The 21948-nt window shown below is 33.2% G+C and overlaps 3 protein-coding genes across 3 annotated transcripts; all 3 read right to left on the bottom strand.

Annotated features, from left to right (window-relative positions):
• Positions 1-2684: 2684 nt before the first annotated feature.
• LOC106432217 (tropinone reductase homolog At5g06060) lies at positions 2685-4702 on the bottom strand. Its single transcript, XM_013873065.2, has 5 exons — positions 4552-4702; positions 4258-4465; positions 3384-3600; positions 3178-3284; positions 2685-3046 (listed from the first exon to the last, which is right to left on the bottom strand). Exons 1-5 carry the CDS (start codon positions 4620-4622, stop codon positions 2861-2863), a joined length of 789 nt encoding a protein of 262 aa, XP_013728519.2. The 5' UTR covers positions 4623-4702; the 3' UTR covers positions 2685-2860.
• Positions 4703-6774: 2072 nt separating this feature from the next.
• Positions 6775-10942, bottom strand: LOC106432209 (probable transcriptional regulator RABBIT EARS). Its single transcript, XM_048767245.1, has one exon. The coding sequence runs from the start codon at positions 9815-9817 to the stop codon at positions 9152-9154; it is 666 nt and encodes a 221-aa protein (XP_048623202.1). The 5' UTR covers positions 9818-10942; the 3' UTR covers positions 6775-9151.
• A 997-nt stretch (positions 10943-11939) lies between these two features.
• On the bottom strand, positions 11940-13687 carry LOC106419308 (LOB domain-containing protein 33-like). Its single transcript, XM_013860069.3, has 2 exons — positions 13150-13687; positions 11940-13068 (listed from the first exon to the last, which is right to left on the bottom strand). The coding sequence occupies exons 1-2, from the start codon at positions 13426-13428 to the stop codon at positions 12796-12798; spliced, it is 552 nt and encodes a 183-aa protein (XP_013715523.2). The 5' UTR covers positions 13429-13687; the 3' UTR covers positions 11940-12795.
• Between the last annotated feature and the right edge of the window lie 8261 nt (positions 13688-21948).

Raw genomic sequence — 21948 nt, 5'->3', positions numbered from 1 at the left:
TCTTACTAAAGAGGATATAGTCGTACTACTTAGTATAAAATGCTTGCCGGGACAGAATAGCCTAGTGGTAACACTAGAGTGAACTGGATCCCAAGGCACCTGGGTTCGAGTCCTCTGGGATTCCGGAGACCGCCCGTGACAAAAAAAAAAAAAAAAAAAAAGTTCAAAATGCTTAATATTTGTCTTTTTCAGGTGTGAACCGTTCGATACTTACCCAAGAACCTATGATTTGCTACACGCCGCGGGTCTATAATTCCATCGAAAGAAAAAGGTAATGGCCACTTTGTTCTGCCAACTTAACGCAGGGTAAAATAACCCAGTGGAGCCCAACCCACAAATAACCCAACCCAGTTTATACTCAACCTGTAAAAACCGAGAAACATCAAAGTTAAAATCCAAACTCAGAAAATAACCAAATATGGTATAGATTTATATGTAGGTGCCCAAAGTATTATCTTATTTATTATGATATTTTACAATATCATTAATGTGAGCTTTAATATATAAACAAGATTTTGTAATTTAATAGAAGACTTGTTTTAGCGCAAAAACTCGTTTACGATTTTGGCGAAAAAATTCGTTTTTTCGAAAAAAAAAATTATTTTGCAATTTTAACCGGAAAACGCATTTTGCGGTTTTAGTAGTAAACCTCGTTTTGACATAAAAACTCATTTATGGTAACGAGAAAACTTGTTAAGTTGTTTTTGTAGTTTTAGGGGAAAATTTTCTTTTTGCGGTTTTTGGTCGGTAAATTTGTTTTTGTGGTTTTGGTGGAAAAACTCATTTTTGCGGTTTGCGGAAAAAATAATCTTTATGCTTTTGGCGGGAAAACTCATTTTTGCGGTTTTTGCGGAAAAAATTGTTTTTACGGTTTTGGCGGGAAAATTTGTTAGATTTTGGCGGAAACTCGTTTTCGATTTTGGCGGGAACAATCTTTTTGCGATTTTGGCGGAAAAAACTCGGTTTTAAGGTTTTTGCGAGAAAATTCGGTTTTGCGGTTTTGGTAGGAAAATTCAGTTTTGCGGTTTTGGTTTGAAAACTTGTTTTTGATTTTGACAGGAAAACTCGGTTTTGCGGTTTTGGCGGAAAAACTCAGTTTTTCGGTTTTGGCAGAAAAACTCGGTTTTTCGGTTTCGGCGAGAAAAATGGTTTTTGCGGTTTTGGCGTGAAAATTGGGTTTTACGGTATTGGCGGGAAAACACTTTTTGCGGTTTTGGCGGGAAAAATCGATTTTGCGGTTTTCAGTCGGAAAACTCGATTTTGTGATTTTAGCGGAAAAACTCGGTTATACGGTTTTGGCGGAAAAATTCAGTTGCGGTTTTGGCGTGAAAACTCGGTTTTGCGGTTTTGGCGGGAAACTTAGTTTTATGGTTTTGGCGGGAAAACTCGGTTTTGTTGTCTCGGCAGAAAATCTCAATTTTTCGGTTTCGGCGGAAAAACTTGTTTCTGTGGAAAAACTTGTTTCTGTGAGAAAATTATTTTTATGGTTTTGGCAGAAAATTTATTTTTTGGTTCTAACAGAAAAAACGCTTTTGCAAATTTTATATAATTTAATTAAAGTGGTAAAAATCTATATATATAATTGAAAACACATGGGTATACTATTACCATTTTGTATTTACCCAACATAAATATGGATTTTAAAATAAATACTCATGGTTAATCCAATTAATCTTAGATGGATAAAACCCAACCCATTATTAGTGGGTTTGGGTAAACCCATGGATAATTACCCATGTTAACATCCATACTCCCAACTAAAGAAAAACGCTTCTGCTGCATTGTTATAGCTTGGCAGGTCAGGGAGCTTCTTCTGGTTACAACAAACTGCGGCTGTTCTGTGCCCGATTTTTTGCATCTCTGTTCGAGGATAAGTGGGCTTTCAGTCTTGCTTGTTCTCGACCGGTTCCCGGCGTATTGGAGGATTGTACAGGTGGTTATGGAGCGATTTTCTCAGGTTTTTGTTCTCTAACCTCTCCTCGATTGCATCTTGCGTGTTAAATGGCGGTGACGGTTATAAGTATCGAGGCGTTCATCGAGAGCTAGCTTCACCTGAAATGATCATCGTTGAAGGTTGAGAACGACAATCGATTTCTAAGGAGTTTAAAAACGGACTAGCGGAATGTGTCGGGTTTAGTGGGTGGGCGAAGCTAGTTTAGTAATAAAATGACTTGGAAAATTTTGTTCAAATCGACCTTGTAACCGAAACTGAATTCCCGTTTTCGGGATGATTTTATTATTAAAAAAAAAAATGTGTTCCCCTATCCCATTTGAGAGTACTATAAACAAAACTTTATGTGGTGGCCTTGTTCAGGTGCAACATGACAACGATCATGCTAGAGATGGACCGAATTTTGAGACCTGGAGGACGTGTATACATAAGGGACACTATCAACGTGATGAGTGAGCTTCAAGAGATTGGAAACGCAATGAGGTGGCACACGATCTGAAGGGCCTCACGCAAGTTACAGGGTCCTCTTATGCGAAAAGAAATTTGAAAAGAAGGTCGAGTCGTCCGTCGATAAGCATCATACCAAGAAGAAGAAGAGGAAGAGTAAAGGAAAAAGACATTGACAGGCATTATCATAGTACAAAATACAAGGGCTGAGCTAGAATTCTTGGGGGTTCCTTTGATCAATGTGTAGTTTAGTTGGGAGGCTTTTGTAATTTGGAACAACTTGGGGGACCTCTAAAAAAACTCTGAACTAAATGCAAGGTTCAGTCACTAAACAAAAGTTGAAAATACAAATGCGAGAATGTTACTACAGGTTTAAAGACGTCAAACAAGACCACCATGAAAAGGCCTCAAGAACGGGGGTTCTTGCTGTAGTAATAGTAAAGTGGCGATGAGAGGTTGTGGTTACATAACGTAACTGAAACCGTTGACTGTGAATCCTCCGTCAACAGCAATGACCTGTCCAGTGATGTAAGAGGCTGCGGGAAGACAGAGGAACGCAACCAGCGATGCGACTTCCTCTGGTTCTCCAACGCGCCCAAGTGGGGTGCGGTCAACTACAGCGTCAACAAAACCTTTCTTCTCAAGTAGCTGCATAAGAACATAACCTTCAGCTCGGTCTCACTTTAAACACAATCCCACACAACTTTATCAATCTAAGTGAAACAATGTTCCATATACTGCATTATTTGAGGGTATAGTAGAGAGAGAGAGAGAGATACCGGTTCAACAAGTGAGGTCTTGATGTACCATGGCGCCACGGAGTTGGTTCTGATGTTGTCGCCTGCCCACTCGCAAGCTAGATTCCTTGTAAGCTGATTAAGTGCTCCTGAGAAAACAACCACAACCACAATGTTATCTGCTTTTGACCCTCCTTTGTTTTTTGTTTTTTTGTTTTAATCTGAATAGTGGAAAACAATTGACTCACCTTTCGTTGCACCATAGATAGATGCAGTACTAAGACGGACCAGGCCAGCTACAGAGGAGATGAACACAATGCTACCAACCCCAGATGCTTTTAAAAGAGGATGTGCAATTTGGGAAATATGGAAAGCGGACTCCAAGTTGGTCGACATGATTTTCGCATAATCCTCACTCGTGTACTCCACTGTTGGTTTCCTTACACTCGTTCCAACATTATTTACCTGAATACAAAACAAATAGAGATTTTTTTCAACAAACCACAATGTCTGGCGACCGAAATCAAATGACTAATCTGTAGGTTTGATGCCGACATAAATTTTCTGGTAGCCAACGGCAATTGAACTGCCCTCAAGTGCCATTAGCCTAACCCCCATAAGCTTTACGTTTTTAGAATTACTGAAAAGAGACAAAAGGCTAATGTACCAATGACTCAAGGCAAAACCACCACAAGTGTTAACAAGTTCAAGGCTAAGAGCATCTCCAACCCATAACACTATTTTAGTGTCAAAACCACGCTATTTCAGTGGAGTTTCAACGCTAAAATTCACACTAAAAGTTATTTTATAATATTATATGTATTTAACTTTTTATTTGTCATTTATTTAATTGTACATTTTATTAATAAAATAATTGAAAAATGTCACACCAAATTAAAATGATAGTGCGACACTAAACTTGGAGAGGTTTTAGCGTAAAAATAACACTAAAATAATGTTGTGCAGTTTGGTTGGAGGGCCTAAGACCAACCAAATAGATTGGGTTGGACGATTTCAAGATCATATGATGATTCTAATGCGTAAGCAATCTGAACGGAATGCAAATAAGAAACACACAAAATCGTTTTAGCAAAGCAATTTGCAGGAGAAAGAGAAACTCACAAGGATGTTGAGCTTGCCGCTAAAAGCAGAGGAAACTTCTTGAATTAACTTCTCCCTCTGATCCCTATCCGAAGCATCACAGACTGAACCGGATACCACTAAACCGTTGGACTTCCAATCATCCAAGCATGCTTTAAGCTCTTCCTGGTTCCTTGAACAAGTATGAACTTTTGCACCGAGTCTTGCTAGCTCCTCAACTATTGCTCGCCTGTGAATTCAATACTCATTCAATCCAATAGGTTTTGATCTATCGCGAGATGATTGAAGCGAATCGAGAAGAGAGGAGATGCTAACCCGATTCCACGAGTACCGCCGGTTACTAGAGCGGCTTTCCCGGCGAGGGACCATCTTCTGTCACTCTCCATTAATCTGGAATATCGAATCTCACTCGCTGTGCGTCTGTTAAGAGTGGAGCTGTGGGCTCAAATCCGGTGAGGATGTTTCTAGTGGGCCTCAACATGCGATTAGCCCATTTATGCACTCAGGGCCCGTTAAGCCCGTTACAGTCCCTCCACCGTCAAAATCCGCATTACACGTAAGTTTACCACTTGGAATTGGTCTACGGAGACACGAGTAAATAATGGGGAAAAAAGTAGGGTAAATAAAAATAAAATAAATAAATAAATAAAAATGGTGAGTATCTCCATTTGACTTTGGATGCATCTACATGCACACGGTTTATGAAGGTGCATGTGAAGCAGAACAAAGAGCCAAAAAAGGAAAGTATATTGAGACAAGAGGAAGAGAAAAGGTTACTAAATTAGGAAACTGTAATGGACGAAACATGATGATAAAAGAGAAAATGAGAATGCAAGCATGGGCATGTGCATTCTGGCTCTCCTTTAAACCCGATCTCTCTTATCTTCTTTTACACTAAAGAGGTCACCTATTTGCCACCCTAACATTTCACTTTCCTATTGTACATATAAGACCTCTTAACAATAGATGTGTAATGAATAATGGATGGTTCAAATTCAAGTTAAATTTCTTAAAAGGGAAAGCTAGACAACAGAGGATATAGCTTTCTTGCTTTACTTGTTTGTGTATATAGGTGTTGCATGCACATACACTAAAATAACCTTGAGGTACAATATTGGTATTAGCTTCTTAAGGTAACTATTGATGTATTGATTCTAAAATGTAGATTATGATATTTAACATGGTTGTGAGTAATTATTCAGATTACTAGAAATTCTTACAACTTTAAAATTATGTATTAAGTCTTTTTTAAAAAACTTCTTAATATACTCGTTTTTTTTCATTCAATCATTTTTTCTACAATAGTTATCCTAAAGCTCAAGGAAAATAAAGTGAGAGGAAATAATTAAAAAAAGAGTTAAGAAAAATAAATTGGAATTGAGAATGAGAAGAGCACATTGAATAATCAGAAGAAGAATTTCCAAAAGAGGAAATGATGTTACAGCTGGTGGTTACAAGTTATGAGATAAATTCTTTTTTTTGATAAAACTGACATAAATTCTTTTTATTCCGTTTTTATATTCCTTTTACATTTTTATATCAATCAATGTGTTAAGTTCTCCTCAGTTGCAGTTGCAGAGCAGAGTCTTTATTTTTTCTAATTCTCTGTTTCTTTATTCAGTTTTGTGTCGATGCTTTGTAATACTAAGTCAGAACGCCATATTTCACGAGGTTTCCTCTTTTAGGCAACGTTGAAATTTGTTGCCTCCCCCATTTAAAACCATGTTTTTCATTAATAACCATCGGTCTCATTCTTTCTTTCTCTTTTTTCTATATTTTTTAAATTGATTTATAGATTTTCTGTTCTCTCTCCGTACAGAAAAGTCGGCAATTGCATCGTCCACAAAGTCAAGAGGCTACACTTTGTAAACCACAAGTTTTTTTTAAACTGAAAAAAAAAACTCAGTTTAATTAAGTTAATTTTAAGTTACAAAAAAAAACTAAGTTAATTTTCTGTGTTTTTATTATATTTATAGATAATAAGGTTTTCTTAGAGTGAGATTAGGTATTGTTGAGCTGCAACACTTATGTTATACTTTCCGTTTCACAATGATCTATGTTTTAGAAAAAGTTTTGTTTTTAAAAAATACATATTTTACATTTTCAATGCATGTAATAATGATAAAATTGTGAACTTCGAAGACATTAATTGTGTTTACTGAACTTTGATCGGTTAAAACTGTGGAAAATAGCTAATCACGAAAAATAATGGATTTATAATCAGGAGTTTACGTGTTTTCTTAATATGTGTGAAAACTTCAAAACATACATTATTTTAAAACGGAGAGAGTAGTTACCCAAAAAATTTAGATTGATGTTGCGCTCAGAAAGGTTTAGGCTACAAAAAGAAACAGATTAATTAATAATTATATAGGTAATTTAATTTATGGTAAGTAAGATTGGTTTCAGTTAGTAATAACTCAGTTTAATTTTTTTTTCAACAATAACTCAGTTTAATTAATTCATTTGACTCTAGTTTTTGAATTTTTATTAGTTAAAATTCAACTGAAAATCCAAGCGTCCAAGTTTCTTGAGTTCTTTAAATCTGATGTTAAATTTTATAATATTTGTTACAACTCTACAGACTAGAAGACGTGAGTTCTATTTCCCTCAAAACGGTTCAATAAATCGTATTTAGATCCACTAACACAAGTTTATCAAATTGTCTTTGAAAAAAAAAACAGACAAAAAACAAAGGTAAAATTACAATATACAAACGTTGGCATATGTTTATATAAGGAGCTGTAAATGTGAAAAGACCACTTTCACTTCGATCAATCAGTTTTTACCCTTATCACAGTTACAGGTTACAAATCTAAATATATGTATACAAACAGTGTGTGTAATATGTTCAGATCTGCAAAGTTGGTGTGAACCAAATAATAATCATCTGTCCCCTCATATGCTCAGTGCATTTCTATTTAATTCGATCATTAATACTTTGATAGAGCATTTCCCTGTTACCGAGAGAAATAAGGAAATAAATAAGTTTATTACGGTACACTATTTGTCTCATGGGTAGTTTTAGAACATCCAGGGTAGGTAGAAACCACACAAATTTCTTTAAAAATAACAATAATAATATTTTGGCTGTATAAATATATTTTAAAAAGTAAAAATCAGTTGAACCATTAATTTGTTGTCAAGTGGAAGTCTGAGTCCCTCTACACTTTAGTATAGTCTCTGTGTGAAGAACGATTTTCTCCTCTCTCCAGTTTTTTCCTATTTTTGAGTTATTTTATTGATGAGAGACCTAAGTAATCCCAATAAAGATGGTCTCATGGCTACAAAACCAACTACTAGAAAAGTAAATTTTCAAACTCCTACGTACTATTTTCAAACATGTAAAGAGTAACGGTAAGAGTAAGAGTCAAAACAATCTTATCATATAAATCCATGCGCCACTGTGATGTATATAAGTAAGAATGTTTATTTAGATTTGAGGTCATGTGGCCATCCCTTATAAGTTGATAGTAAAATTGATTGCCTTTCCGTTATTCGTTACTTTAGCAAAACCCGTCAATAAAATATAGATATCAGCTATTTTTTTATATGTCTTTTAGTTATCGCTTGATCAAACAATTAATATTAAGTTTTTGTTTTTCTAATTTCCTCGTAGGCTTAGAGCATGATTGGTAGGGGGGTTAAGGGGGTTCTTATTTTTTTAATCTGATTTTTTTTTTAAATTAAACACGAACCATTCGCGGACCGCCACGTGTCAGTGGAATCCGCGAACAGTACCAGAACCAAAGCAGATTCGCCTCTTGTGGAAGAGAAGGAATAACTGAATTTTAATAAAAATGTGGGTCCCACCCCTTAAGAGTCATGCTAAAGGATACCGTTAATTATGGTCTTATATGATAACTGGGTTACCCAAAAAAATGATTATATGATGACGTCTACTCTCTAATTTCTCTTAAAAATACTCTCTCTGTTCCACAATATAAGATGTTTGGAGAAATTTTCATGATTCAAAATATAAGATGTTTTGATATTTTTAAGGTATTTTAACTTAATTTAAAATTTGTCAACCAATTACATTTTACTGCATTATTTATGATTGGTTAATTTATGTTTAATGTATAATATTTAATAATATTATCTTTTACAAAGTAAATTTATTAATTTTTACGCTTTCAATCAAAACATATTATATTAAGAAACAGATAGAGTATTAGATTATATTTAATGGATCAGTTGAGACATTTTTTAACTGTTACGTGGTTACAATAGTAATGTTGAAAAAGAAAAGGAGAGTTTTGATTAATTATTGTTGAATCTATTCAACTAGTTAAAAACATAAAAGTGAGATCTGCATACAAAATATTGGACCAATTAAAATCAATATGTGTTTTCCACGCTTTCAAAAAGAGAGTGAATAGTTGAAAATTATATTTCTTTTAAACATCAATATAATTCTTTAATTCTAATTGGTTTTTTGAGTTTAGTAATATTTTTTTCACCCTGTTTGTTTCAAATGAAATATGTAATATGTTGTAGTTAATATTTCTTTTTTTTTTAATTATTTACATCATGATTCATCATTTTTATGTTTTATAAATAGAGACTTGGTTCATTTAATTTAGACACATAAATTTTGAAAAATTAAAAATTAAATAATTATGTGAAAAAAATAAAAAAATAAAAAAAGTCCGTTGAATAACGAAAACCATTGTGCATAGTCTTAGGAGTTCACATGGAATAATATTAAGGCAAATTTCATCAAATTTATATTTAGTTTTCTAATGTCAAATTAATGTATTCAAGTCTTCGCTCAGGGTATAAAATAAAATCTTACTATAACAAAACCAACACTACAGAAGCTACTATTTCCCCTCTTGAAATTACAGACAATTAAGCTTCTTTTTTTTGGCAATCACACTAACTATTATTGTCATTATTATAACTACTTAGGCTAGTTGACTTTTGACGGATAACCTCCTAGCCGTAGCTCAAGATCCAGCTCCTCGTGATGACCGTTGATCTTGGATACTCCATTGACCAATCCTAACATCAGTGGCAATCTTGAAACATCAGTCTTTGCCTTCTTGGACGACGAAGATCCATTGATTGGTTGCTTCTTCCGAGAATCGAACTCAGAACTCACTAGACCTACAGATAGATCAGTCCTGACTTCATCATTGTAATGCTCTAATCTTTTCATAGAACTTTTTAAAACGTTACTATCATCAACATCACTTATATCCCTCTTAGTTCCATTGACCTTTCTTAAATCTTCTTGGGCAAGAAACTTTGATCCCACGTCAAGAACTTCTTGTCGCTTTTGTAGCTGTTGATGATCGTAATCGATAGGCATGGCTTGGTCAGTTGATGAAGATGATAGAGGTTGTTGTTTAAGACGAGCTCGGTCTCTTCGATGAACGTTCATATGACCACCTAGTGCTTGCGCTGACTTGAACTCTCTCCCGCAAAAGCTGCACGAGTAAGACCTAGGCGGCCACATGCAACTACCTCCACCGCCATACTCAACCGCCGCAAACGCTCTATCTTCCCTAAATGGCCAGGGCAAAGCCGCGTCCGAAGTCTCTCTCGCCACCATTGGCCTAAGCTTCATCGACATCAAGCATTTTCCTCTCTCCGTCACACACGCGTAGGGGACGCATGTGTACAGACACAAAGATTGTATAATTCTAACAGAAAAAGCAAAGAGTTTTTTTTTTTCTGTGTGGGAGGGAAGTATGTAGATTTACACGCACGTACTCATATATAAAGAGAGACGCATATACATATATCATGTATGTGTGGGAGTATAATATGGTTAAAGCATTGAATGTGAGAAAGCTACATCCAGTCCATGAGTAAAGAGGGAGAGACTTTGATGGGGAAAGTTCTCTTTTACTTTAGTTACTCTTATGTCTTCACTCTATATATCTATACTAATGTTAAATGTTTATGTCGTAATAATTAGTTGGGGAGCTTTCGATTCGATAGTAGCTAAACTTAATGCCAAACGTAACCTAAGCTTTTCCACGAGTCTACAAAATTAATAAGTTCGATGTTTTTCAATCATCCTAATAGGCTAATAATATGACAAAATTTATGGTTTATAAATACTCTTATGTTAGACTACACCATACGTTATTTTATAGAGACTAAACACATACACAATCGTAGGATATGTGTGGCCGTAGAGGTGATGAAGACAGTGGACCATCAAATTAATTATCATTTACGTATTATGTGATCGAGCTAATAAGACACCACTACCATTAAAATATGGTGTGGTGTGATTATTTTACGAGTATTATACGGATGAAAACTGGAGATCTTTGCCTGAAATCTATATATATTTTCATGACGGACTCGTATTTCAAAGATCCAACCTACAGTTTTGTCTCCACATTACGGTTTTTCAGACAGTGCGAGAAAACAACAAAACAATATTGGAGTACAAAGTATCCAAACTGAAGTGACTTAATTACAAAGCAAAAACTATAAGTTTTTAATAACAAAAATCAGATTATTATAAAAAAGAACTGCAATAACACGCCGAAACATGTTTTTTTGCACTATATATGTTTGGGTGTGCTACATTTATACATTTTTATTTGATTTTTTTCCACGTAAGCAGCCGATTTTAATAAGTGAAGATTTATACATTACTTTTTTTTTTTGCTTAGAGAGATCTATACATTACTTCTAGTAGAAAAACCAAAACAAGGCAGATTTAATCCCTTATATATTAATTGAAAAACATTATAATATTGTTTTGTAGTCACGTGTCATCATAAGAATGAAAGTCAGAATTTTTAGAGAAATAAGTTGGTCAATATTAACTTATATTATATTTTTTGTTAAGGTACGTATTAAATTGATAAATAGTGTACAAAAGAATATTCTCTCACTTTTTTTAAATAAAAGCTACGGAATACCATAATATGATTAACGTATATATGACAATTAATGATTATGAATAATAACTATTTGATAAAAAAATTTGTTTTTTACTTTTTTTTGTTTAATTTATATTATTAAAAGATATTAAACAATCACATTAACCATATAATAAAAAATATTAATTTTTTTATATGTCATATTTTGAATTTTTAAAACGACTATAAATTACTAAAAACGTTATGTTACTATAAATTACTAAAAACGTTAAACGTTAAATTTTTGAATAATAACAAGATACAAATGATCATAAATCGTATGAATATGAAGTCTCATTTACTAGACATTTCATATTATATATTAAATATAGATTAAAATTAAACTATATAACATATAACATAGAAAAATACTTAAATATGATAATTTAAATTTGTATTGAAAAATTATTGAAGCCTTAATATTTAATTTTGAAATTTGCATTCAAAAAATTGCACATTAGAAATTTTGTGTTTATCATATGAGTATGAATTCTCAATAATAAATATTTGTATTAAAATATACTATATTTCTATGTTCATGTCATTGAAATTTAGTTATATACCATATAAAATAAATAAAATGATTGTTTTGATTAATTTACCAAAAAAGTATCGTAAATAAACAAGATGTATTGTTTTGATTTATGTGTTTACCATAATTTAATTATATATAATACGTAAATAAATACAAATAAATATAATATATATAAAATATTTCTATATATAATAATTATTCCACGCAATTGCGCAGATCTTAAGCTAGTGATTATTTATTCCTTAGCTTAATTACCTTTCTTCGTTGCCCTTTCCCTGTATTTTTTCTCGTGTCACTGTTTTTGGAAAAGACATTACATCGAAATATATTATTATTACCTTCATAATTAACTATATATCATATTATTATATACAGGCAAACATGTGCTAAATTTAAGTGTTCTTTTTTTTTCTTTTTGTAACACGACTTAAATGTAAGTGTTCTCTATGTCAGTCCTGCTCTATGCGAGTAATATTAGCTATTTAGCAAAAAAAAGAGTATATTATATAGCCAATGAAAAACAATATACATACGGAGGAGTTTATTGGGGGAAATATATGAATATAGAGGCGTTTGGGCCGAAGGTTAGAATTTAGATGAGTCATTAAATATTATACATCATTGATGTTATTTATGGGCCTAGATAGATATTTCAAGCCCAGGTAACCAATAGAATACTCAGCATTTAATCATCTGCTCCTCCAAGATGTTAAACTTAGGAATAGCATAAGCAACAATGCCATGTAATGAATATCATACAATGAATATATTTATAGTGACTGAACTCCAATCACAAATACAACACGAGAAGCAGTGAAAAAAAAATCAATAATTATAATTGATATATCACATTAATTAGAACTTGACTGAGGAATGCATGCTAAACAAACATTTTACATAGACCCAAATGAAACACTAACGTCATACTATTGACTTAGGGAGTGACATCACCGAAATGCATATTTTTTTTATAATCCAATTGTAATTGGATTCCAAGATCTAATTAACCCTTAACAGATAGCATACAATTTAGAAAACGTGGCCTAAATATAATGGCTCGTGGCAAAAAACCATGGCATATGTAAAAACGGCGCATTCTCTCATATGTGATTGATCATTTTTAGTTCACGTCTAATGTTGTGGTGCGTAGTAATAGTGATCCATGTTCTGAAACCATGGATGATTCACGAGCACTTCCTCCGGGTTTGTGAAGAACCCTTCAATGCAGTTTATTCCAACGTCGTTGTGCAAAACTGTCTGGTCGATGAAACCGGTCGTAGTGTCCATTGTCATCTGATTCAGAAACTCGGGCATGTCGTTAGGTTGTGACCGGCTCTGAGTAGTGTTGGATAAATTCGCCATATGCGTCCCAAGAAACTCGATCTCCTCTTGCAAAGTCATGACCTTAAAACCCAAAACCCTAACATGGTCAGATTTTTATTCGTAAAACTTAAAAAAAAAATCGTGTTCAAAATTTTGAGAGACCTGTTGCTGAAGAGCGAAGATGTGGGCGACGCAGCCATAAACAGGATCACACATGCGAGAGAGAGCCTCGTAGGAGATAGTGATCGCAGCTGCGCTTCTTTGATGTAGAGGCAAACTAAGCAAATGCTTTGAGACATTACTTGCGCCAAAGACTTTGTGGACCGCTGCAAAGTGAGATGAGGCCTGCTCGTAGCTGAAGTAAGGCGAGAAGACGCAATCAATGTTGCATTTCCTCCTTAGGAACTTGCATGCTCCACAAGATGATCCATGAGCTGCCATTTTTTTTTTGCTCTGTTTTACTCTTGCTATTTTGTTAGCTTTGGACAAAACGCGTTGGTTTTTATAAGCCCCACCACTAAAAGTTTTTGACGTATGACAAACTAGTTTTTGAGATAAACATCAATCACTTTGTAACTTTATCTTTTTTTTTTACTTCAAATTGAATGATTAATCTCATGAATAGTTGAAAGGCAGTAAGGTACAGCTTCACTAACACTAGTATTAAAACATATTTTCGCAGAATAGTTGTGAAACTCTAGAATACACTTTTTGTATGGATAGTTATTTAGAGCATGATTATTGGGGGTTCTTAGAGTGAAGTTTTTAGCGGAATATAAGAACTCATCTCTTAACTTTTAACTAAAAAAATTAAGAACCGGCTCTTAAAACTCTTATTTAAGAATCGGTTCTTAGCTTTTTTAGTTAAAAGTTAAGAGACGCGTTCTTATATTTCGCTAAAAACCCCACCCTAAGAACTCCCCAATAATCATGCTTTTATAGTCGATCCCAAATATAAACTTAATAATATTATATTAGTCGCTTTAATTTAGATTATGTCGTGAACAAACGCAAATCAGCTTAAGAACTCAAGAGTAAAACATATTGAGACAAATACATATTTTTTAAGTTTGTATATTGTTATGTGAATAAATAAATTTACAATCCTTTAAATACATATTTGTATAACTTTAAAACCCAGGTTTTTCTTAGGAATATTTGCTTATCATAAAAAGTAATTTTCATCATGTCCTAAAAAACACACCTACGGGTCCAACAAACGCTACTATTTTATTGATATACAGAGATTTAAAACAATTCCAGATGTAACAGATTAGTATAGGGAAATTTGGACGCATAAAGATAGTACGAATTATATTGACTGTATACTCATAGCAACTGTCGTGCTACAGTATGATATATATTTTAGTGCGTATAGACAAAAATACTTTTTCTTGCGCGTGGAAGGGTGTGACCCACCGTTTTAGACATTTCCTGGAAAACGAGAGATCGTTTTCAGATGTTAAATGTTCTGTGAGACGATTGAGAAAGTTTTTAAGCGAAAGAGTTTTGAGATTTTAGTGGGGTTTCAGAGAGGAGAACTCGATTTCGGCGGATAAAGCAAAGGTGGCGGCAGTAATAGACGAGATTGGCTGAGAAAATCATAAGGCCGTCAGTCGTTAGGGTTCCGACGGAGAGTAATTAAGGAGACAAAATTTCAGAAGAGAGCTAAATTAAATTTCAAGTGGAATTAGACAGTGGGTGTTTACTGGGATGTATAAGTTCATGTCTGTTGGTTCAACCCATATGAAAATGCAGATCTAGCGGGGGAGAAAATACGGCGGTGGAGAAACATACTACGAAGAAGAGAGGATTTACTGAGAAGGAAAGGTATGTTGTTGATTATTTATCATACTATGCAACCTGATTGTGTGGTCTTGGTTCGGTGGGGGTAAACAAGATGGAAGTAGTACGCCAGATACCATACTATTTATTGGATAAAGATAGTTTAGTATGCAGACGGGGGTTGGGACCACAATAATGGAAACTGTAGATGTATTAGTATAGGGTATTGAACATGGAGTGGCGCTTAGGAGAAACACGCAGCAGAGGAAGATATTAGTGCTGTTCGTTTGGTTGCCGCAGGTACCGGCGGCAGCGGCAGCGTCAACATTCTGCGTCAACTCTTGTTCGTTTCGTTGACGCAGGAAACTGCGTCTGACGCCGCGTCCGAACGCCGCGTCCTGCGGCTGACGCCGATAAAATCTGCGGTCGCGATATAGTATGCGGCAGCGTCAGCAGCAGCGTCAGCGTCTGCGAAACGAACAACAACTGTATTCATTGACGCTGCCGCCGCCGCTGACGCTGCCGCCGCCGCTGACGCCGAAACCTGCAGCAACCAAACGAACAGGACTATTATAGTATGTTTTATATGGTTGGGCCAATTGTAAACTATGTTGTGGTTGTCGTAGTGTAGTTTAGTCAGGCCCGAAGAATGCGGCAATTAACCGGTTGGATTAACGTAATTCCTATACATGTGTAGGATGGAAGAGCTTGGGTTGCAAGAGCAGTTGTATCAGACAGGGTACGAACCTAGCGGGCGTAAAAAAATTAATATTTACTTCAATTTGAGATGGATAGAGGTGATCAAAGAAGCACTATCTGACGCGCAGCAGGAGCTGTTAGCGGAATCACAGTTCCGCCAGATTATGCTAATGGGGGGGCATACATTTTGGGTTATGTTTGCACACCAGTTATTGGCACGACAGTTGGTGGCACTCAAGAAGTATGAGCTTTGGTGGCGGTTTGCAGGGAAGCCCATAAGGTATGCGATTGGGGACTTCGCTTTAGTGACAAGGTTGAATTGCGGAACCCCTCCATCAAATGAGTTGGGTATTCAAGGTGGTGGAAAAGGGGAAAAGAAGGGTATAAAAGAATAGACCACATGGGATACTCCCAGGGAGCGAAAGGAAAAAATAGATACGTAAATGTCCCATCCACAGACGTTTACTGTGCGATGGCTATAAATTTCATATTTGGGCCTGTTATGATTATTCAGCAAAATGCCCCATTAGTATAACATATTTGTAATACAGAATAATTAACTTTCGTGCTACCGTTTATAAATCCTCCTAAGCTAATGTTTATGTATGATATTAAGTTATGGTCAAATATGGATCGAGTATGGGTACCTTGATTTTTCTTGAATCATGTAAGAGCATGATTAATGGTGGGACGTGGGTTCTTAGGTTTTTTTTTGTCCAATTAAAAAAAAAAAGAAAAATTAAAAACTAACCAATCGCGGGTCGCCACGTGTCAGTGGGGCCCGGGAACAGTACAAAAACTCTATAAAATTTGACTCTTGCGGAAGAGGAAGAAGCGTTGAGTTTTAAAAAAAATATGGGGTCCACCTCTTAAGAGCCCACTTAAGAGGTGAGACCCACATCTTAAGAGCCCAATTTAGAAGTGGGGATAAATGTGCTCTAAGAGCATGATTAACGGTAGGGGGTCAAGGGGGTTCTTATTTTTTTTATTTTTTTTATCTGATTTTTTTTTTTAAAAAAAATTAAAACAAACCATTCGCGGGCCGCCACGTGTCAGTGGGGCCCGCGAACAGTACCAGAACCAAAGCATACTCGCCTCTTGTGGAAGAGAAGGGAAAACTGAATTTTAATAAAAATGTGGGCCCCACCCCTTAAGAGCCATGCTAAGGGGTGCCGTTAATTAGAGCATGATTAACCCGAAGTTCTTAGAATGGTGTTCTTAGCGGAAGTTAAGAAACTGTTTCTTAACTTTTAACCAAAAAAACTAAGAACCGGTTCTTAAATAAGGACTTTAAGAACCAGTTTTTAGTCTTTTTAGTTAAAAGTTAAGAAATAGTTTTTTAACTTCCGCTAAGAACCTCACTTTAAGAACCCCGGGTTAATCATGTTCTTATGGTCTAAGTGACCACTTTTAATATAAAAATTAGTTATCTTATTTTCTGGGGGTCTGTGTCGCACTGTCGTGGTCATTTCATGCTAATTTACACTATAAAATGGCCTAAAGTGCCATTTAATTATTTTATTGGTTTCCGAAGTTTATAAATATAGATATGTTTTGCCAAACTCATCATTTTTCTTTGTTCCTCAACTGTTGTAGTCTTTTAGGCTTTAAAGAAATGATTAATTAGTGGTTGAGATGCAAATCCAGCCGTTTTGTATGGTGACACAAACAAAATGTACAGTATCTAATTAGAAAAAGTCCACTCTCCCATCAACTTGTCTTGCATTGAGTTAGTTCATTCAAGCCAATACAAAGTACAGAAACAGACAAATAAACAAATCAATATGATTAGTAATATTCAGGACATGCTTGGATTTTCAGTTCATTCAAACCATCCATCTTCCGCTGCATTGTAGCTACAAATTTTTTCTAAGCTGTGAAAAATTTGATAGCTATATGACTGATTTCTTGCAGTGGTGGTTCAAAAAAGATATTTCAAGAAGTTCGGGCTTCTTTCTCGTTTGTAGATTGTCTTCAAGGAGTTTAGAGCCCTATCATAAAAAAAAAAGATTTATGTTTTATGTATATAATTATATACTCTATATATACATGTTTATTTATTTTGTATTCGAATCAAGTTAGAGCCGAAAATAACCAGCTCAGACTGCAGCATCAGGCACTCCAAGTAAAAGAAATAATTTTGTATTAGTACCTTGATATTAGCTTTAGTAAATTGTACGCGGTAGAATTGTGAATCATCCTCCCCTGTATCTGCATTGTTTTGATAGAGCCGTAATTATTGTTAATCTAAGTTCAGTATCCATTGATCATAATCAATCCATATAGTTGTAGTTATTATAATTATAACTGTCCTTTTCTTTGTTTGCCACTTACGAATTGGGAGCGCAATATAGGCAACTGAAGACCAGATAAAAAGCGGCGGCAATGAATCAATGCCAGTAACATTGAACCTATACTGTTGTAATTTGAAAGTGTTCCCATTAAACCTCTATTTATTTGTGTGTGGATATGACGTTTTTTGTTTGTGTGTGTGGATATGACGTTCTTCTTTTCTTTGCTAGAGACACAAAAGAGGAAAGTTGAGGAATTGGGGTTAACGAGTCGGTCTCGTTTAATATCGACTTTCGAGCTTTTACAACGTTTTAGCTTAATCATGCATGCAATCATATAAGTATGGCATTATATTTTAATACTAACGTAAACCTTTTTATCTGCAGTGTTGTCTGTGAACCCTACGAACCTTGTCTACTTGTCGCTGTCTTTAGCCTCCCTCATAAATTCTCCTTTTTGTTTTGGTGGGTCTTAACCCTACTGCCCGGTGTCCTCCACGTCTTGTTTTATGTGAAAACATTTTTATATTCTACCTTCTAGAATTTCCTTTAGTAGATATATAGACAGTACGAAGAAATAAACCCGAAGAGGAGTGACGGACACAGCCAACGAATTATCGCTATATAGAAACTCAGGTCCACCATATTAAAAATGACATCAAGCCCAAGTTAAACCATGTTTCCGGCAAACCAAACTGAATCACGCAGCAAAACATCATGATCTGACTGGTAATTTTTTGTTTGTTAAAGTCTGTTAATATAAGGCCGATCAAAATCATTGAAAATAGTACTTCTATGATTTGATGGGGACATGAACTGATTTCGACCAGGTTTCAGTTTTCGTATACCAATTGAAGTTCATCCCACAAAAAGAAAATTATATCCCGTTTTCACATCTCCACACGTTACACATGTAGATGATAACAAATTTAATATCTAGGCGCGCACAAAGCCACGAGATTTAAAATATTCCCTTCGGAAAATATATATGGTGTTCGTACATATGGTCAGTGATCTACTATTATAGTTTATTACACATGGTGCAACGAAATTTAAAATGCTATTTGTATATTTAGGTGTACACGTGACCTAATATCGGTGCAGCCCGACCAAAACTCGGAAGCAAGTTGGTCAAAGTTTCTTCTTCTTCTTCTCTTTTTTTTGCTAAAAGGTTGGTGAAAGTTAAGCCATCAAATTATTCGCTTTTTTTTCTTTGCTAAACACTATTCGTTTTTTTTTTTTGAAACTACTATTCGCTTTGTTGATTGTAACTCTTATGTGTATCATCCCTTGTAATCCTTGTATTATTTGAAAACATTAGGGCATGATTATCAGCTGGGACATTTTTTGTTCCTTAGTTTTTTTTTTGATTTTTTTTTTTTAAAAAAAATTAAATGATGAACCAATTGCGGACCGCCACGTGTCAGTGGGCCCACGAACAGTTAGGGACAACCGTTGGGACGTTTTTTAATTAGAGACATATGAGCAAAGTTCTTAGAAAAATGTGGTGAACCCCACACCAAAAACACTAAGGACCAATGTTGGGACTACCAATAATCATGCCCTTACAACATTTAAGTTATATCACATGTCTTCGCCATTTTGAATTTCAGAATCATTAAACATTAGGTTAGTCATCTAAACATATACTATACATTGTCACTAAACTAATCATAAAATTAATTATTAATATATAATTTTTTAATTTTTCTTTAAATAAAATCTACGAATACCTAATATGATTAAAGTATATATAAGATTTTTTGGTAGTATTGGTGAACACAAAGGCTATGATGAACTGAGACGACTCTTCTCCTTGCTTAGAAAGCACTCACTTTAGTCGTTGATGATCCAATTCCATTCATTACTAACAATTAATGATTTTGAAAAATAAAATTTGGTATCAATATGTGTATTTTCTATTATTTTTGTTTTTTTTTCAACAATTTTGCAGACTCATATCTACCATTTTTGTTTAATTTTATATAATCACATTAACCGTATAATAAAAATTAGAATTTTTCGTACTGCATATATTATATTTTCACATATGAAAATTTGTGATCATTAGTTAAAAAAAATTATAACAAGATACAAATGATCATAAAGCCACATGAGTATGAAGTCTCATTTAATTAATATTTAGATATATATATATATATTTTCACATCATTTAAACTAACCTATATATCATATAAAATACATAAATAATTAATTTTAAAATTTGCATTGAACAAGTATTGAGAATTTAACATTTTAATTTCAAATTTTTGTATTGAAATTTTTAAAATGATTATAAATTACTAAAATTCTAAAACTATTAGAAGTCTCATATCAAAAAAAATTGTTATCAATGGTTTAAAAAAAATCTTATAAGAATATACAAATCATCGTAAAACCATATGAGTAGAAAGGTTCATTTCATAAATAGTCATATTAGATATTTACTATATATATGTGTGTTAATAAATTTAATTATAAATCATATAAAATAGATAAAAGTGATTATTTGGATTTATTTATCATAAAATGATTGAAAATAAATAACAATGGTTGTTTTGATTTATATGCATATGCCAATTTAATTACATGTATAATAGTTACAGATTTTTTAATTCAATATATATTTCTTATTTTATTATTTCATGATGTGTAAAATAATATGTAAAGCGTAAATAAATAATAGTACGTAAAACTATTTGTATATACGATATTCATGTCTTGCGAGTCGCGGATCTTAAACTAGTTACAATAAAAAAACACAAAACACATGAGGTCCAATATCTATATTATTAATAATGAAGTATATTTGAAGAATAACCCTTGATTCATCTTAAATATTACAAGTTTTTCCCTTAGCTTTCTTTTTAAAAGAATAAATCAATAAGAAAATATTCCATAGAAAATTAAACGTATTTTACACATTTATAATTAATTTATTAGTCTATTTCTAACATATAAGCACCATATTTTTATAATGACAATAGAGTATCCCGAATATAATGCTCGTGCCATCAATTTAAATCCTAAGCATAGTTATTTTTCTTTTTAATAAAACCAATCAGATAGTATACTATATGATATATTTTATTGAAATTGGTTTCTAGAATATTTTAATTCACCCACAACCCATGCAACTACTATATAAATTTCACCATGCCAGAACTATTACTCCAACTATTATACAAAATCAATGTGTGATATATTTCATTTTCAGATATTTTTGTAGTGATAATATATTCCAAAGTTAAAAATTTTAATTTTAAAAGAAATGAAGATGAATTGGGTTATTATAAATATTTTACAGTTATATTCTTACAGGTTATTCCATTAACCATAAAAATAGCAATCAAAAGTATGTGGAATACAAAAAAAAATCTTTATGTTTTAATAAATCTGATTTTTAATCAAATAAAAGTATACTATTATATATTTTATAAGATTGTATATTAACAAAACCTTTCAATAACTTTTATATTGAATTTAAATGTATATTTCGTTTTATATAAAAACGTTACATAATTTCAGAAAACTAATTTCAAAATTATGATAATTTATATTAATTTAGTTTTGGATTTTTTTCAAATTTTAATTTTGGATTAGTATTGAATAAAGATTGGTTAAGTTAAATTTTAAAATATAAATAGATATTGATTTACTTGATAAAAGTATAAAATTAGGTAAATTTCTATCATCATATTGAGCGATGGATCATGGTATTACAAATATTTTACATTTATATTTTTATGGATTATTTCATCAAACATACAATATACTCATCAAAAGTACTGAAAGTATCTAGAGCATTGAAAATATCTTTATATTTTAATAATCTGATTTCAAATCATATAAACTAATATCCATAAAATTTATGAAAAATAAATATAGTTATAGTTCTTAGTATAAAATTGAATAAACCAAATAAAAATATAGTATAAACTAAAATTCTGCAATCCAAACATTTATCCTATTAAAGGAAAATAACTGAAATAATTCAGATATAAAAATGAAAAAGTTATGTATAAAACTTAAAATATATAAATTATATTTAAAATTATATTTTTTATTAAATATTTTTTTTGACAACAAAAATAATTCTGCGCTTTCAAAGCGCATATCAAAATTTAGTCTAATATTATTTCAGTGCACATTGACTTCAGGATTATCATGAATCATTAAATGTGTA

Source organism: Brassica napus, chromosome C9, assembly GCF_020379485.1.
Source record: "Brassica napus cultivar Da-Ae chromosome C9, Da-Ae, whole genome shotgun sequence".
Lineage (NCBI taxonomy): Eukaryota > Viridiplantae > Streptophyta > Magnoliopsida > Brassicales > Brassicaceae > Brassica > Brassica napus.
The sequence above is the reverse complement of the archived record's forward strand: the minus strand, read 5'-3'. Positions and strand labels throughout refer to the sequence as shown.

Excerpts from the sequence above, each read along its gene's own strand:
- LOC106432217 (XM_013873065.2), bottom strand. The coding sequence starts at position 4,622 with ATGGAGAGTGACAGAAGATGGTCCCTCGCCGGGAAAGCCGCTCTAGTA. Across the intron at positions 3,285-3,383 it reads TATCTATGGTGCAACGAAAG|GAGCACTTAATCAGCTTACA; the intron begins GTGAGTCAATTG and ends TTGTTTTCTCAG. Across the intron at positions 3,047-3,177 it reads AGACCTCACTTGTTGAACCG|CTACTTGAGAAGAAAGGTTT; the intron begins GTATCTCTCTCT and ends GTTCTTATGCAG.
- LOC106432209 (XM_048767245.1), bottom strand. The coding sequence starts at position 9,817 with ATGTCGATGAAGCTTAGGCCAATGGTGGCGAGAGAGACTTCGGACGCG.
- LOC106419308 (XM_013860069.3), bottom strand. The coding sequence starts at position 13,428 with ATGGCAGCTCATGGATCATCTTGTGGAGCATGCAAGTTCCTAAGGAGG. Across the intron at positions 13,069-13,149 it reads TCTTCGCTCTTCAGCAACAG|GTCATGACTTTGCAAGAGGA; the intron begins GTCTCTCAAAAT and ends TTGGGTTTTAAG.